General features: G+C 41.1%; 1 protein-coding gene across 1 annotated transcript in view; it reads left to right on the top strand.

Moving 5' to 3' along the window:
• Positions 1 to 12,742, top strand: part of LOC124010801 (paraspeckle component 1-like) — a 29,429-nt gene extending 16,687 nt beyond the window's left edge. Inside the window, exon 9 of the mRNA XM_046323476.1 lies at positions 12,545 to 12,742. Within this exon, the coding sequence (XP_046179432.1) occupies positions 12,545 to 12,574 (30 nt within the window). The 3' untranslated portion in view covers positions 12,575 to 12,742. The remainder of the gene's footprint in view (positions 1 to 12,544) is intronic.
• The last annotated feature ends 3,887 nt before the right edge of the window (positions 12,743 to 16,629 follow it).

Raw genomic sequence — 16,629 nt, 5'->3', positions numbered from 1 at the left:
TCGTGTTTCTTTTTCCCAATGAAAATCTGGTATCGTAGTATTGCGTAGTATTGATCCTCAAGCAGGCAGAATACCCATATCGGATACTCTGATCAATACACTGGAGTTTAATTTGAACCAATAGGCAACTCAACATTTTGTTAGTCATTTCTCATTCTTCTTCTGTATATTTTAAAGTTTCTTGTATTTTAATTAACTCAACATTTTAGACAAACTTTTGTAATATGTTAATTAACATGACATTTGAATATCCCATACTCGTGCACTTACCTCTGTACTCGAGCAAGAGAATTTGTGTTGCCATGTGTGTGAAGAATCATGTGCTTGTCTTGAGTGAGTGTTGTGTGCGAGCATGTGTGAGGAAAGTCTTTGATGTGTAACAACATTTGCATTATATTTCAGGTAAGTATATTCAGGTGGAACTGTAACTACACTACATGCTAAGTATGCGGACACCTCCTCGAACATCTCATTCCAAAATCATGGGCATTTAATATGGAGGTGGTCCCCCTTTGCTGCTTCTAGGAAGGCTTTCCACTAGATTTTGGAACATTGCTGTGGGGACTTGAATCCATTCAGCCATGAGCATTTGTGAGGCTGGTCACTGATATTGGGCGATTAGGCCTGGCTCGCAAGTGTTTGACGGGGTTGAGGTCAGGGCTCTGCAGGCCTTTCAAGTTCTTCACACCGATCTCGACAAACCAGTTATGTATGGACCTCGCTTCATGCACTGGGGCATTGTCATGCTGAAACAGGAAAGGGCCTTCCCCAAATGTATTTATTTTTATTGAATATCCAAAACATACAATATACTTGCAGTGAAGCCGCTCAACAACTACACCACACAAGTCATCCAACAGACTCCCATTCAGGATGACACAGGTTTAACGCCCTGCTCAAGGGCACATCAACAGATCTCCCAGAAGGCCAAAAACAGGGACCCAAATCAATGTGTATTTTCAGCCATCCCTGAACCTGAGACCAGAAACAGGCTTCCAGAGGGCAATGCCGAAATAAATTGTCTATTGATTCTGTATCCTCACAACAAAATCTAAAGAGCTTCAATGATTTTATGCCCCAAATATTCAACGTTTTGTTGGTGGCAAGAATTCTGTATAATAATTTTTGCTGACAAGCTTGAAGTCTTGAATCTTGCGTTGTTTTAAAAATCAACTTAAACACCCTGTACCATGGAATCGGTATATCAAAAAATGTCTTCCCAACTATTTTGCAATCTGTATAGCACAGTTGTCAACATCCTGGTCCTCAAATGAAACTGTTATACTTTCCTATTTGTTCTTATTCTTCTGCCAGTTGTTCTATTGGGCAGACATAAGTTCCCTACCACCTCCCGCTGCCACCCGCCTTCTCCGTTTTTGGGGTAACGCTGTAATCAGTTGCTTGTACTCTTGGATTGAGCAGACCTTGTACAATTCTGATAACTCCATGAAAGACACAACTACCATTCCAATTTACAATATACTTTAAAAACAAAATACAATTTTCCCATAAATACAGGTATTTTGACTACCAGCACATGTTTAGTTCAGCCATAATATTGGTTAGAACAAATATTACATATTTTCAGGGGGATGAAATTGTAGTCAGTTCTGCAATGCTTGTTTGAAAAAGAGCGATTTAGAAAAGAAAGTATAATTTTCAATTAATTGAAAATGAGACATGGCTATCTGCAAAAAGGCTTTTTAAATATTGGATGAGCTTTTCTTAATCTACTTGAGAACCATTTGGGGTTCAAGTAAAACTTTTGAACAGGTGAAGCTTTTAGAGTGGTTTAGTGATTTTATATTTAATAATCTCAACCCACCCTATTAATTATATGCTTTATTTTGTCTGGTTTAGCGTCCCAGATAAAGCAAAATATTTTTTGCTCATATGATTTGAAAAACAAATCATCAGGAGTAGGCAGCGCCGTAAGTGAGTAAACCGAGTTAATCAAGGCAATTTTTCCATAAATAGACAGGTATTTTCCTCTCCGTGGTTGTAGGATCTTGTCTATTTTTTACAAGTTTTCTATTGAAATTCATTGTGGAGGGCTCATATCTTTTGTCGTATGAATACCAAGTATGTCAACTTCACCATAAGCCAATTTTATAGGTAAACTGCAGGGTAATGTAAAAGTTGTATTTTTGAAAATCCAATATGTAATATTGTACACAATTAGGTTTTAGTCCAGAAAAATGTAGCTTGCGGACTTAATATAACACTTGAGTCATCGGCATACATGGGCACCTTTGTTTTTAAGCATTGGATTTCTAATCCCCTAATGTTGTTGTTGGGTAGCCTAGTGGTTAGAGCGTTGAACTAGTAACCGAAAGGTTGCAAGTTCGAATCCCCGAGCTGACAAGGTACAAATCTTTAGTTCTGCCCCTGAACAGGCAGTTAACCCACTGTTCCTAGGCCGTCATTGAAAATAAGAATTTGTTCTTAACTGACTTGCCTAGTAAAATAAAATAATAAAAAATACCTAGCATTTCGATGGCCATAATGAATAGATATGGTGACAGCGAACACCCTTGTTTAACTTCTCTTGGCAATTCAAAACTCTCGTAAGAAGCCGCTATTTACTATTTTACACCTGGTGTTACTATACATTACTTTTACCCATTTTATAAGAGAGTCACCGAAATTTTAAAAATCCAGTCTTTATCAAAGTCCTTTTCAAAATCTGCTATAAATACCAGGCCTGGTTTCTTAGATATTTCATGATGTTCTATTATTTCTAGTAGTTGTCATATATTATCTCCAATGTATCATCCATGTAAAAATAAACCTACCTGATCAGGCTGAGCAATGCCTGGTAAAACCTCTGAGTGCTATGCATTTCGCTAGTATTTTTGCATCATAACATTTTAAGTGTAAGGGGCCTACAGTCTAAAAAAAACTGAATCTTTATATTTGCCATCTGGGTCTTGTTTTAGTAATTAGTGAAATCAGACCTTGCTGAGTACCTGACAGACTACCATTTCTATAGGAGTAGTTAAAACAATCTAACAATGGAGCTTTTTGTATATATACAGTGGGGAGAACAAGTATTTGATACACTGCCGATTTTGCAGGTTTTCCTACTTACAAAGCATGTAGAGGTCTAATTTTTATCATAGGTACACTTCAACTGTGAGAGACTGAATCTAAATCTCACATTGTATGATTTTTAAGTAATTCATTAGCATTTTATTGCATGACATACAGTGGGGCAAAAAAATATTTAGTCAGCCACCAATTGCAAGTTCTCCCACTTAAAAAGATGAGGCCTGTAATTTTCATAGGTACACTTCAACTATGACAGACAAAATGAGGAAAAAAATCCAGAAAATCACATTGTAGGATTTTTAATGAATTTATTTGCCAATTATGGTGGAAAATAAGTATTTGGTCAATAACAAAAGTTTATCTCAATACTTTGTTATAAGCCCTTTGTTGGCAATGACAGAGGTCAAACGTTTTCTGTAAGTCTTCACAAGGTTTTCACACACTGTTGCTGGTATTTTGGCCCATTCCTCCATGCAGATCACTAGAGCAGTAATGTTTTGGGGCTGTTGCTGGGCAACACGGACTTTCAGCTCCCTCCAAAGATTTTCTATTGGGTTCAGGTCTGGAGACTGGCTAGGGCACTCCAGGACCTTGAGATGCTTCTTACGGCGCCACACCTTAGTTGCCCTGGCTGTGTGTTTCGGGTCATTGTCATGCTCGAAGACCCAGCCACGACCCATCTTCAATGCTCTTACTGAGGGAAGGAGGTTGTTGGCCAAGATCTCGTGATACATTGCCCCATCCATCCTCCCCTTAATACAGTGCAGTTGTCCTGTCCCCTTTGCAGAAAAGCATCCCCAAAGAATGTTTCCACCTCCATGCTTCATGTTTGGGATGGTGTCTTGGGGTTGTACTCATCCTTCTTCCTCCAAACACAGCGAGTGGAGTTTAGACCAAAAAGCTCTATTTTTGTCTCGTCAGACCACATCACCTTCTCCCATTCCTCCTCTGGTTCATCCAGATGGTCATTGGCAAACTTCAGACGGGCCTGGACATGCGCTGGCTTGAGCAGGGGGACCTTGCGTGCCCTGCAGGATTTTAATCCATGACGGCGTAGTATGTTACTAATGGTTTTCTTTGAGACTGTGGTCCCAGCTCTCTTCAGGTCATTGACCAGGTCCTGCCGTGTAGTTCTGGGCTGATCCCTCACCTTCCTCATGGTCATTGATGCCCCACGAGGTGAGATCTTGCATGGAGCCCCAGACCGAGGGTGATTGACCGTCATCTTGAACTTCTTCCATTTTCTAATAATTGCGCCAACAGTTGTTGCCTTCTCACCAAGCTGCTTGCCTATTGTCCTGTAGCCCATCCCAGCCTTGTGCAGGTCTACAATTTAGCCCTGGTGTCCTTACACAGCTCTCTGGTCTTGGCCATTGTGGAGAGGTTGGAGTCTGTTTGAGTGTGTGGACAGGTCTTTCATACAGGTAACGATTTCAAACAGGTGCAGTTAATACAGGTAATGAGTGGAGAACAGGAGGGCTTCTTAAAGAAAAACTAACAGGTCTGTGAGAGCTGGAATTCTTACTGGTTGGTAGGTGATCAAAAACTTATGTCATGCAAAAAAATGCAAATTAATTAACTAAAAATCATACAATGTGATTTTCTGGATATTTGTTTTAGATTCCGTCTCTCACAGTTGAAGTGTACCTATGATAAAATATTACAGACCTCTACATGCTTTGTAAGTAGGAAACACTCCCGATTTTTCAGGTTATCAAATACTTGTTCTCCCCACTGTGTGTAATGTTATATATATATTTTTTTAATTTTTTTATTATTTTTTTCTAAAAAGATAGACCTCTACTGGTATGCCATCGAACCTCTACCGGTATGCCATCCCCAAACTGTTGCCATAAAGTTGGAAGCATAGAATCGTCTAGAATGTCATTATATGCTGCAGCAATAAGATTTCCCTTCACTGGAAATAAGGAGCCTAGACCGAACCATGCAAAACAACACCAGACCATTATTCTTAGTCCACCAAACTTTACAGTTGACACTATGCATTGGGGCAGGTAGTGTTCTCCTGACATCCGCCAAACCCAGATTTGTCCGTCGGACTGCCAGATGGTGAAGCGTGATTCATCACTCCAGAGAATGCGTTTCCATTGCTCCAGAGTTAAATGGCGGCGAGCTTTACATCACTCCAGCCAACGCTTGGCATTGCGCATGGTGATCTTAGAATCATAAAACACGGGACGAGATGTTAAAAACTGTCCATTGTGCCAATAGATGGAATGCACTCGCATGAGATTTGCCGTGATGTTGACAGAGTGGCATGGGAGGTTTATTTCTTAGACTGGGGTAAGATGTCAATTTTTGGGACACATCCTCAGTAGTGTGCCTTCGAATCAGTGGGTGTTTCGGCCTTTAATCACTAAACACCCTCATCAAAGGTGGCCAGCTAAAGGGTGATCAAGCCTTAGCTTGTGTCCCATGCCCAATTAAGATGTCCCACAGGACTGTGCAAGGCAGGGGCGTCCTCTTCTCTGAGCCAGCCATACAGCTGACCGCATACCTCATATGCCCTCCTCAAGTTGGAGGGATCTGAATTGAGTTCTCAGGTGGGGGTGAGGGGTCATGAAGTTATAGCCCAGCAAGGGTCCTTCCGTTTGATCCAGATCCACTGGCTACCTCTTTCAGCTGCTTGAGAAACTGCTCTGACGGTCTGCCGCAGAGCCTGTCCATGGATTCCAAGTTCTTTCAGCAACCTGATGATGGAAGAAGCCACGAATCCTCTGCATCCCACTTCAACTGGCCAGACTTTTGCATTCCAGCCACGCTGAGTTGCGTCTGCTGCCAACTCTGTGTAACGCAGTTTCTTACGTTCGTAGGCCTCTTCAACAGAGTTTTCCCACGGGACTGTGAGCTCTATGATGTACACAGCATTTCGTGAAGGGGACCAGAGTACCATGTCTGGCCTAAGGTTGGTAGAAGCAATCTCAGGTGGAAAAATGAGTTGCTGGCCAATATCGACAAGCATCTTCCAGTCCCGGGCCATAGCTAGGTGTCCAGTTTCTGGCTTTGTAGGAGGATACTTGGGCCTTTTCTGTCCCTCCCGGATGAATGTTGTTGTTTTGACGGGATTGCTTGTTTTTGGAGGTAATGAATTGGTTGCACTCCTCTTGGTCTCAAGTGCTGCAGCCAGGCTCTTGAGGACCTGATTGTGCCTCCAGGTGTAGCGGCCTTGTGAGAGGCTGGTCTTGCAACCTGTCATTATATGCCTGAGAGTCGCTGGAGCTGGGCAGAGGGGGCAGGTCGAGTCCTCGCCATACCATTGATGTAGATTTTTTGGTGATGGAAGCACATCATAAACAGCTCTTATGATGAAGCTGATGTTGCTTGCCTCCATTTGCCAAAGCTCACTCCAGTTGATCTTTCTCCTCTCCAGGCCTTCCCACCGCGTCCATTGCCCTTGTTTAGCAAGAGAGACAGCCTTTGCACTTCTTGCAGTCTCCTCCTTAGGCTTTTGTGCGGCTGCTCGTCCATGGAAACCCATTTCATGAAGCTCCCGATGGAACAGTTTGGAACTCGGTAGTGAGTGTTGCAACCGAGTGCAGACAATTTCTACATGCTTCAGCACTCGGCTGTCCCGTTCTGGGAGCTTGTGTGGCCTACCACTTCGTGGCTGAGCCATTGTTGCTCCTAGACATTTCCACTTCACAATAACAGCACTTACAGTTGACCGGGGCAACTCTAGCAGGGCAGAAATTTGACAAACTAACTTTTTGGAAAGGTGGCATCCTATTACAGTGCCACGTTGAAAGTCACTGAGCTCTTCAGTAAGGCCATTATACTACCAATATTTGTCTATGGAGATTGCATGGCTGTGTGCTCGATTTTTATACAGCTGTCCGCAATGGGTGTGGCTGAAATAGCCAAATCCACTCATTTGAAGGGGTGTCCACATACTTTTGTGTGTGTGACTATGTATGGGTGTCTAACTAGAACTCGGATAAACCCACCACAGATTAGTGAATGCAACTGGTGAAGGAATTAGTGTCCATCCATCATTAAGTATTTTAATGTAAATCATGATTTTCAATATAGTGTATATGTTTAATTATGTTTGTTGGCCAGTTTTTTAAATTCAGAGAACTCTCATATCTTGCAACATCTTAAGACATTAAATTTAGATTTTTGGACTAGGTGTATTCTGTGGTGCTGCAATGTTTAGGATGTTGCTGATAGAAATGTAATGTGTAGAGCTGACACTGTTCCCCATTACACCTTACAGAGAATGTCTGTTCTAAACAATGCTTTTCGATCTGTAACTCTTCTGACTTTGACAATATAACGTAGCGTACAGGACTATACTGTGTGTGGATATTTGTATGATTGAGCGAGTGGGGAGGATGTGTTGAGTGATAATGACTTGCACTTACACATGTTTGAAAGGGAGTGGGGGCAGATTTAATGGTATGTCCTTCAAAAAGATAATTTGTGATTTTGGTTGTCTTATGTCATGCTGACTGCAGGAATGTCCATCAGAGCTGTTGCCAGAGAATTGAATGTTCATTTCTCTACCATATGAGGCCTCCGTTTTAGAGAATTTGGCAGTACGTCCAACCGGCCTCACAACCGCAGACCACGTGTGACCACGCCAGCCCAGGACCTCCACATCCAGCTTCTTCAACTGCAGGATCGTCTGAGACCAGCCACCCAGATAGCCAATAAAAGTGTGTGTTTGCACATCCGAAGAATTTCTGAACAAACTGTCTGCACAAGCTCATCTGAATGCTCGTCAAGACCCTGGTGAGGATGACCTGACTGCAGTTCGGCATCGTAACCGACTTCAGTGTCAAATGCTCACCTTCGATGGCCACTGGCACGCTGGAAAAGTGTGCTCTTCACGGATGAATCCCGGTTTCAACTGTACTGGACAGGTGGCAGACGGCATGATGTCGTGTGGGTGAGCAGTTTGCTGATGTCAATGTTGTGAACAGAGTAACCCATGGTGCCGGTGGGGTTATGGTATTGGCAGGCATAAGCTATGGACAATGAACACAATTGCATTTCATCTATAGCAATTTGCATCCACAGAGATACCGTGACGAGATCCTGAGGACCATTGTCGTGCCATTCATCCGCCGCAATCACCTCATGTTTCAGAATGATAATGCACACTCCATGTCGCAAGGATATGTACACAATTCCTGGAAGCTGAAAATGTCCCAATTCTAAAGTGACCTTCAGACCTACCAGACGTGTCACATATTGAGCATGTTTGGGATGCTCTGGAAGTCCGGATCAACGTGTACGACAGTCGGTTCCAGTTCCGGCCAATAACCAGCAACTTTGCACAGCCATTGATGAGAAGTGGGACAACATTCCACAGCCACAATCAACAGCCTGATCAACTCTATGCAAAGGAGATGTCACGCTGCATGAGGCAAATGGTGGTCACACCAGATCCTGACTGGTTTTCTGAACCACTCCCCTACATAATTTTTTTAAAGGTATCTGTGACCAATCGATGCATACCTGTATTCCCAGTCATGTGAAATCCATAGATTGGGTGGCAGGGTAGCATAGTGGTTAGAGCATTGGACTAGTAACCGGAAGGTTGCAAGTTCAAATCCCTGAGCTGACAAGGTACAAATTTGTTGTTCTGCCCCTGAACAGGCAGTTAACCCACTGTTCCTAGGCCGTCGTTGAAAATAAGAATTTGTTCTTAACTGACTTGCCTAGTTAAATAAAGGTAAAATAAGGGCCTAATGAATTCATTTAAATTGACTGATTTCCTTATATGAACTGTAACTCAAGTCTTTGGAATTGTTGCATGTTGTGTTTTATATTGTTCAGTGTCATTTGGGCCAAAACAAATGTCTCAACAGAAAGAAACAAAACTGGTTTAAAGTTTTGAACAGGCTTATATTGCAGTAATTACCAACAGTGGTGGGTGCCTTTTGTAGGCCCGCACAATAAAAAAGGCAGTTCAAACATAATTTAGCCAACAAAAATGTCTCGGCAAAGAAACAAAACACTATTTGCAATAATAATATACAATACTAAAACAAATTATAATAAAAAATATAAAATAATAGTAATTATAGTAATAATAATTTTCTATAATAGAAAATAATAATTTCACTATACTATACTTTGTTGCTAATGGAGATCCTAATCAAAATACTCTAACTTTAATTTTACGTCAATGAAAAAGGCCTCCATCTTCGCAATCAATAGTAGCCTAGGCTAGGGCTGTTGTGGTGACCGTGGTCACAAGTCATGAAGGCAGTCAAATTCCACGTGACCGTTTAGTCAAAGTAATTGGGCTTCTCCAAGCTCTAATAGTGCTGCTGGTCATTAGTAGCCTACCAAACGTGCTAACTGCCTGGTACTCCGCACTCTATTGTCCCTCTAATCACACTGACATCAATGCAAATGTATTCAAATCGAATAAAGCACTCATGAAAGCCCATTCGCTCATGTTGCGCAACCTTGCTATAGGCTATGCAATTGAGTGACAAAACAGAGTGATGGCCGCTAATAAAAAGAGGAGGATCCCAAGAGCTTTCTATAGGCTGGGCCTACTATATTTATTTCTCAACTTTCCTAATATTAAGCACATTGCTTCTCTTTACAACAGCAGTATAGTGTACCTGGCTGGAATGAAATAAAACACAGGGAAAAGCGTCCTCCATTCGTTATTTAAGTGCATAGATGACATGTATTTTTTTTCCTGCTGCCCCTGTTTTGATACACATGCATGATAGTGGTCCATTCTAAATCCCCCCAAAATTCACACATTATTTAGTATATGTAAAGACAAGAATAAATGAAGAATAGTCGGATGGATGACAATATTATAAGCTTATCCATTTTGAATTATATATTATCACTTGTGAATGATGCCCAGCATATTTCATAGCCCTTAGGCCTATATGTATTGATAAGGTTTGTGTCACAAAGTGGCCAAATAACATCTTAAAATGAAGCACATTAATCTGCTTTACAAAGGGTGTAGCGCCTAACTGGCATACATAAACAGCACGTGAGTTTCGGGTTTGGGGAAGATCATTTTCACCATAAAAATGCACCTTTTTAATAAAAGCATTACATGCATAATTGCATTTGCGGTCACTTTTGATAATGGTGTTTTCCACTAATGGGACATTCGTGCTTATAGCCTACTACCATGTGCGCATTGCTGTGCTTATATGAAGAAATAGCCTAATAGTTAATAAACATTTTAAGCTAAATGCGTTGATCTGTTGTGTCAGCCACATTGCATGAAAAAATAAATAAAATTGATGCTAGTGGTTGTATTCGTTTAGGATCGATCGCATCCCACAACTGTCCCAGACTGTTTGGAATATTTATTTCTCGCACTGAATAGAATAGGTCAACTTTTGTACTATGAGGGATAGTAGATTGACATAGGCTATTGCTTTTGCAGTTCATTAGGCCTACTCATCTTGTTGGCTGACAAAAAGTAAATGTGGACAGTTCTTCCAATATCTTTCAATATGCACCTCGTAATTAGATAAGGACGTGCACAGTTGCGTCCCCGACGTGTCTGTCTTCACTTGTAGCCTGTAAGAAGGACCTGATCATGTGATCGAGAGCCATGTGAGTGAGAGCCGCTTCGGATTGCACAACACACTTAAGACACATCGCAAAACTTTGGGCTGCAAAAGGCCTGGATTTTTTAGGGTTCATTACGGCCACAAAGGGGATGCCACCGTGAAATTCGAGGCATTATCAAGTGCTTGTCAAATTGTGAATGAGAGACTATTTAAGTGTGTACAGCCTATGCCACATAATTATAAGCAAATCTTGTCTGCTAAAGGAATTAGTGTAGCCCATAACCATCTGGCATAGCCAGATCAGGACCCAACAAAAGGACAACTCAGAGTATGCTATTCTTTTCTTCTGAAATAGACATTTTCTTCATATCATGCTTCTTTAGACCTGTCTAAAATAAATAATGGATTTATTGTGAAGGTGTAGGCTATGTTACATGGATTTATTTGACTTTTTAAAATTGTAGGCTATTATGTTGAAAACAGGAGATGCTAAATGTGTTCATGTTAATTAACTGTCAATTACCTTGAGACCGACAGTTATTTGCTTGACAATCACCGGCTGACAATTTCGTGACTGTCCTAAGCTAGGCCAAGGCTCCTTTCACTCGCTCTCTCCGTCTCCACATCAGAAGGCATGTGTGAGGTGAGCAGCCGAACCCAGTTTCAGCTATACGTAAGCTATACATTTTTATTGAGTTGCAATTGGCTGACACATAACAAGCTTGGATAGTTCTCATCGGTTCTGGTGGGTAAATCATTTTCAATTGCACGTACCTGAGACCGTGACAATTATCAGATCTGAGTCAAAAGTCTGAATTTAGAACCCGCTCGGGTCTCTGGTCAGATCTCAATATTTCAGGCCTGTTGGACCTGTGAAGACCTCTGTATGTTGTCTGTTGACATGCCACTAGTATTGATGAAATAACAGCATTTCTGTAGCTTGTTGGTTGCCTAGCAGCAGGACTGACAAACGCTGCTTTAGGGCCATCTGTTCCGTTTAACACAACCGTCCTTACAACATACAACTGTCATTAGTATCCTGAATGAATGTTGTTTCATTGTCCTCTGTGACATGACACTATTAATCCACTTGGTGGAACCCACTGTGTATTAGTAGAATGAAGGATGAATTAATAAGTGAGTCAATGAATGAAGGATGCTTGTCCTTCAAGTGGATATCACCTGGTGACCATCTCGCACATCTCAAGGCCGCAGCACTGTGTCATTCTAAAGGGTCGGTCTGACTTGTCCTGTTTCACTAAAGCATGTACCACATGGAGTTTCGTATTGCATCTGTCTGACACACACACACACACAATTTTCTCTATCGATATGTGTTTGTCATCTACAAAACATGCACCCAGAGGGGGTCCCAGGACCGAGTTTGGGAAATCCTGATCTACTTAGTAAATGAACCTCATCTATCAGTACTCATCATAAGTCAATTGACATATCAATATAACGAGTAATAATAATGGCCTGTTTTACGGATGGAGGTCCGGTGTTGAAACAACCCCATGGGTGCACAACTATGCTCCTTGAAGGCAGCTGGTTTTCATCCTAATGTAACATCAGGGGATATATTCAGTGAGGTGAAACGGTGACCATTTCAGATCAACGTCGAAGTTAATGAGATGAGCTGACATGATTTACTCATCTAATGACAGACAACCATATGTTACATTTGATTAATTTAGCAGACGCTCTTATCCAGAGCAACTTACAGGAGGAATTAGAGTTAAGTGCCTTGCTCAAGGGCACATTGACAGGTTTTTCACCTAGTCTCTGGGATTCAAACCAGCAACCTTGTGGTTACTGGCCCAACTCTCTCAGTAGGCTACCTGCTGCCCTGTTCTAATCTATACAATGTATTTCTACCTGTAGAGGTTTTCCTGGGTTGGGATAGGTCGACTGGTGTGGAGGTGGTTTTAATCATGTCATTGTCTCCCTCTGTTCCCCAGGTGCACTCGCTCTACATGCTGCAGATTTGAGACCAGAAAACTGGTTAAAAAACAACAAACATTGCTCTTCAGTGTTACCTCATTCCAACTGTTTTTATTAGGATTCCCTACAGGTAAGTGTTGCTTTTTCCTCCTATTTATTCTTCAATGCAGTGTTATGTCTCTTATTACAGTAAATAAAAGAAATACAGCTTTCAAAAACCAAGTGTTTGGTGCCTTATTCCTTTATTGATTGATTTCAGAGGTAATGACAAATGAGTGTGACTTTAGTGTATGATTCTCATGCTAGTATTGTTCTGCTTAGAAATTCAGTTCATTTAAACCTGTTCTATGAATTAAGCAAGTTTTGTGTGAAAAAAAACTCACTTAGGACTGTTAGATTTGATTAGAAAGCAATAGTAAAAAAAACAGGCCAACTCAACGTTGGTGTCTTGGTCTTGTCTTGGGACCCTCATTGACACTGAAAACAGCTCATACTGCTCAAAGATCACAATACTGCAAAAATACCATAACTTGTGAAATCGTTGGGAATTTATCCGACGCCTGTTCTGTGTCACAGATGCGGCGTTATAGCAAAATAGCTGGAAATCCACTTGTAGGCTACTTTTTCGTCTTACAGTGCATTTGGAAAGTATTCAGACCACTTGACTTTTTCTACATTTTGTTACATTACAGCCTTGTTCTGAAATGTATTACATTGTTTTCTTTCCCTCAATCTACACAGAATACCCTGTAATGACAAAGCAAAAACAGGTTGTTAGAAGTTTTTGTGAATGTTAAAATATATTTATATCACATTTACGTAAGATTCAGACCCCGTTACTCAGTACTTTGTTGAATCACCTTTTGGCGGTGATTACAGTGTCAAGTTTTCTTGGGTATGATGCTACAAGCTTGGCACACCTGTATTTGGGGAGTTTCTCCCATTCTCCTCTGCAGATCCTCTCAAGCTCTTGTCAGGTTGAATGGGGAGCGTCGCTGCACAGCTATATTCAGGTCTCCGGAGATGTTCGATCGGGTTCAAGTCTGGGCTCTGGCTGGGCCACTCAAGGACATTGAGACTTGTCCTGAAGCCACTCCTGCGTTGTCTTGGCTGTGTGCTTAGGGTCGTTGTCCTGTTGGAAGATGAACCTTTGTCCCAGTCTGAGGTCCTGAGTGCTCTGGAGCAGGTTTTCATCAAGGATCTCCCCTGATTGCTCAGTTTGGCCGGGTGGCCAGCTCTAGGAAGAGTATTGGTGGTTCCAAACTTCAACTATTCAGAGGAGATTGTGTGAATCAGGCCTTCATGGTTGAATTGCTGCAACGAAACCACTACTAAAGGACACCAATAAGAAGAAGAGACTTGCTTGGGCCAAGAAACATGAGCAATGGACATTAGACTGTTGAACATGTCCTTTGGTCTGATGAGTGCAAATTTTTAGATTTTTGGTTCCAACCGCTGTGTCTTTGTGAGAGTGCAGAGTAGGTGAACGGATGATCTCTGCATGTATGGTTCTCACTGTGGAGCATGGAGGAGGTGGTGTGGGGTGGGGTTGCTTTGCTGGTGGCACTGTCTGATGTATTTAGAATTCAAGGCACACTTAACCAGCATGGCTACCACAGCATTCTGCAGCAATACTCCACCCCATCTGGTTTGGGCTTAACGGGACCATTTGTTTTTCAACAGGACAATGACTCAACACACCTCCAGGCTGTGTAAGGGTTATTTGACCAAGAAGGAGAGTGATGAAGTGCTGCATCACATACCTGGCCTTCACAATCAACCGACCTCAACCCAATTGAGATGGTTTGGGATGAGTTGGACCGCAGAGTGAAGGAAAAGCAGCCAACAAGTGCTCAGCATATATGGGACCTCCTTCAAGACTGTTTACCAGCTTCACCTAGAATGCTTTTCAGAGAGAATGCCAAGAGTGTGCAAAGCTGTCATCAAGGCAAATGGTGGCTACTTTGAAGAATATATTTTGATTTGTTTAACACCTTTTTTGGTTACTACATGATTCCATATGTGTTTAGTTGTCTTCACTATCTATTATACAATGTAGAAAATAGGGGAAAAAAGACAACCCTTTAATGAGTAGGTGTCCAAACTTGACTGGTCCCATATGTAAATAAGGTATATCTTTTTTAATTTTAATACATTTGTAAAAATGTCTAAACCTGTTGTCGCTTTGTCATTATGGGTTATTGTGTGTAGATTGATAATTGTATCCATTTTGGAATAAGGCTGTAACGTAACAAAATGTGGAAAAGAGGAAGGGGGCTGAATACTTTCCGAATGCACGGTATATATCGAGACACTAGGTGACCCTGCAACGGTATAGTAGCCTACATAATTGGACAAATAAACTCTGTAAACCATAGCCTAGCTTACCTCATTGCCAATTTGGTTTTCGAAGTGTGTGGCACTTTACCTCTGGACTGTCTGGAGAACACTGAAGGTGACACAGTCCAGGACGGATCAGAGCCAAGTTTCCCAGTTGCGGTGTAACTTAAAGGGGCAATCAGCAGGTACTACATACATTTAACATTCATTTATAAGTACAAAATGTAACTTAAATGCATCATGAGCTTAGGTCAACTGTCGTTCACCAGAACCCAACATTTACTCCAACGTTTGTAGACTTTATTTATTTTATTTTTTTACAAACACGCTATAGTCTCAACATGATTTAAAAACATTTTTATATCATGGATGGTCAATCCTTGCATCCATAGCTCTATGAATTTGAGAGGTATAATTTATCCAGCCCCATCTCTGAGCGTTACACCAAACCAGGGGTGGGCAGGGCCCGCTTTGTTGTTGTTTCTATTGCTGATTGCCGCTTTAAGTATTACGATGGTCGTAACAAATGCGTCGTTATTTACGATCCATCTTTGTAAGTGTTTACCAAACAAGCAGAGAGTGAGCCTGTAAGAGTGACGGCTAAAAGCGTCGTTGGGGGAATGTTCGGTTTTTCACATGACTCCGTTGGGGGATCTGTCCATTTATTTATTTATATTAATATTAAATCGATACATAAAGCACATGAGGGAACACAAGCATACATATATTACAAATAATAGACAATCGAGCTAGGGGGTACAATATCACATTACAATTACACAAGGACCTTAAGGGACATGCATATACTTACAATTCTAACAGCTTTTTTGTTAGTAGAGCATTTAACCGTCTTAAAATACAGTTCAATTTCTTTTTGTAGGATACGAAAATGTGGTTTTCTGTTTGTAAATTTACATTTGTGTATATGAAATTTGGCCAAAAGAATAATGAAATTAATTACATGAAAATGATTCCGCTTATTTCTATTGTATGTAAAGAATCCAAACAGTACATCTCTCCACAATAGTGTAAAATCTTCATAAATGTGTTCAATTATAAACCTACTGATGTCTTGCCACAGTTTTCTTACATGCATACAATGCCAAAAAAGATGCACACCTGTTTCTGGGTGGTCATTACAAAAGGAGCAGTTTGAGTTGATGTTTTCCTTTGAGATATCAGCTGATGTACGAAGGGCTATATAAATAAATTTGATTTGATTTACCCACCGTTGCGCGTCAGAGTTAGAAAATCCGTGTCATATGCTATAGGTCCGTGGACAGAGCTCTTAAAACAAATATATCATACCTTATTATTTATGTAGCTTATAGGCTCATCACAAATGGCCAGATCCTGACATAGGCAAGACTAAACTAACTATTCTCCATAAGTCATGACCACTGTAGATCATTGGTCATGACGCGCGAATTTCAACGGGCTGACTGCCCATGTGGACTTGTTGTCTAAACTCGTAGGCACTGACGCTTGTGGTGATCAGCGGCATGTTATAGAGCCTATACACAATTATGTAGGCTACAGGTTAGTCGTTAAGGTTGTACAAGTTTTGGAAGTTCAAGTGACTGTCTCACTGACCTCGGCCAATTTGGACTCAGGACTGGTCACATGACCCACTACGTTGAGTGTCAATCGTCAAATCATTAGAACGAGAAACGTTTTTTTTTTTTTTTTACAAATAAATATTGTTTGTTTATTCTATTACATATGCAGACGCATTTATATTTTCGGTGTTGTCTGGAAGCCA

This window comes from Oncorhynchus gorbuscha, linkage group LG23 (assembly GCF_021184085.1).
Source record: "Oncorhynchus gorbuscha isolate QuinsamMale2020 ecotype Even-year linkage group LG23, OgorEven_v1.0, whole genome shotgun sequence".
Taxonomy (NCBI): Eukaryota; Metazoa; Chordata; class Actinopteri; order Salmoniformes; family Salmonidae; genus Oncorhynchus; species Oncorhynchus gorbuscha.
The sequence above is the reverse complement of the archived record's forward strand: the minus strand, read 5'-3'. Positions and strand labels throughout refer to the sequence as shown.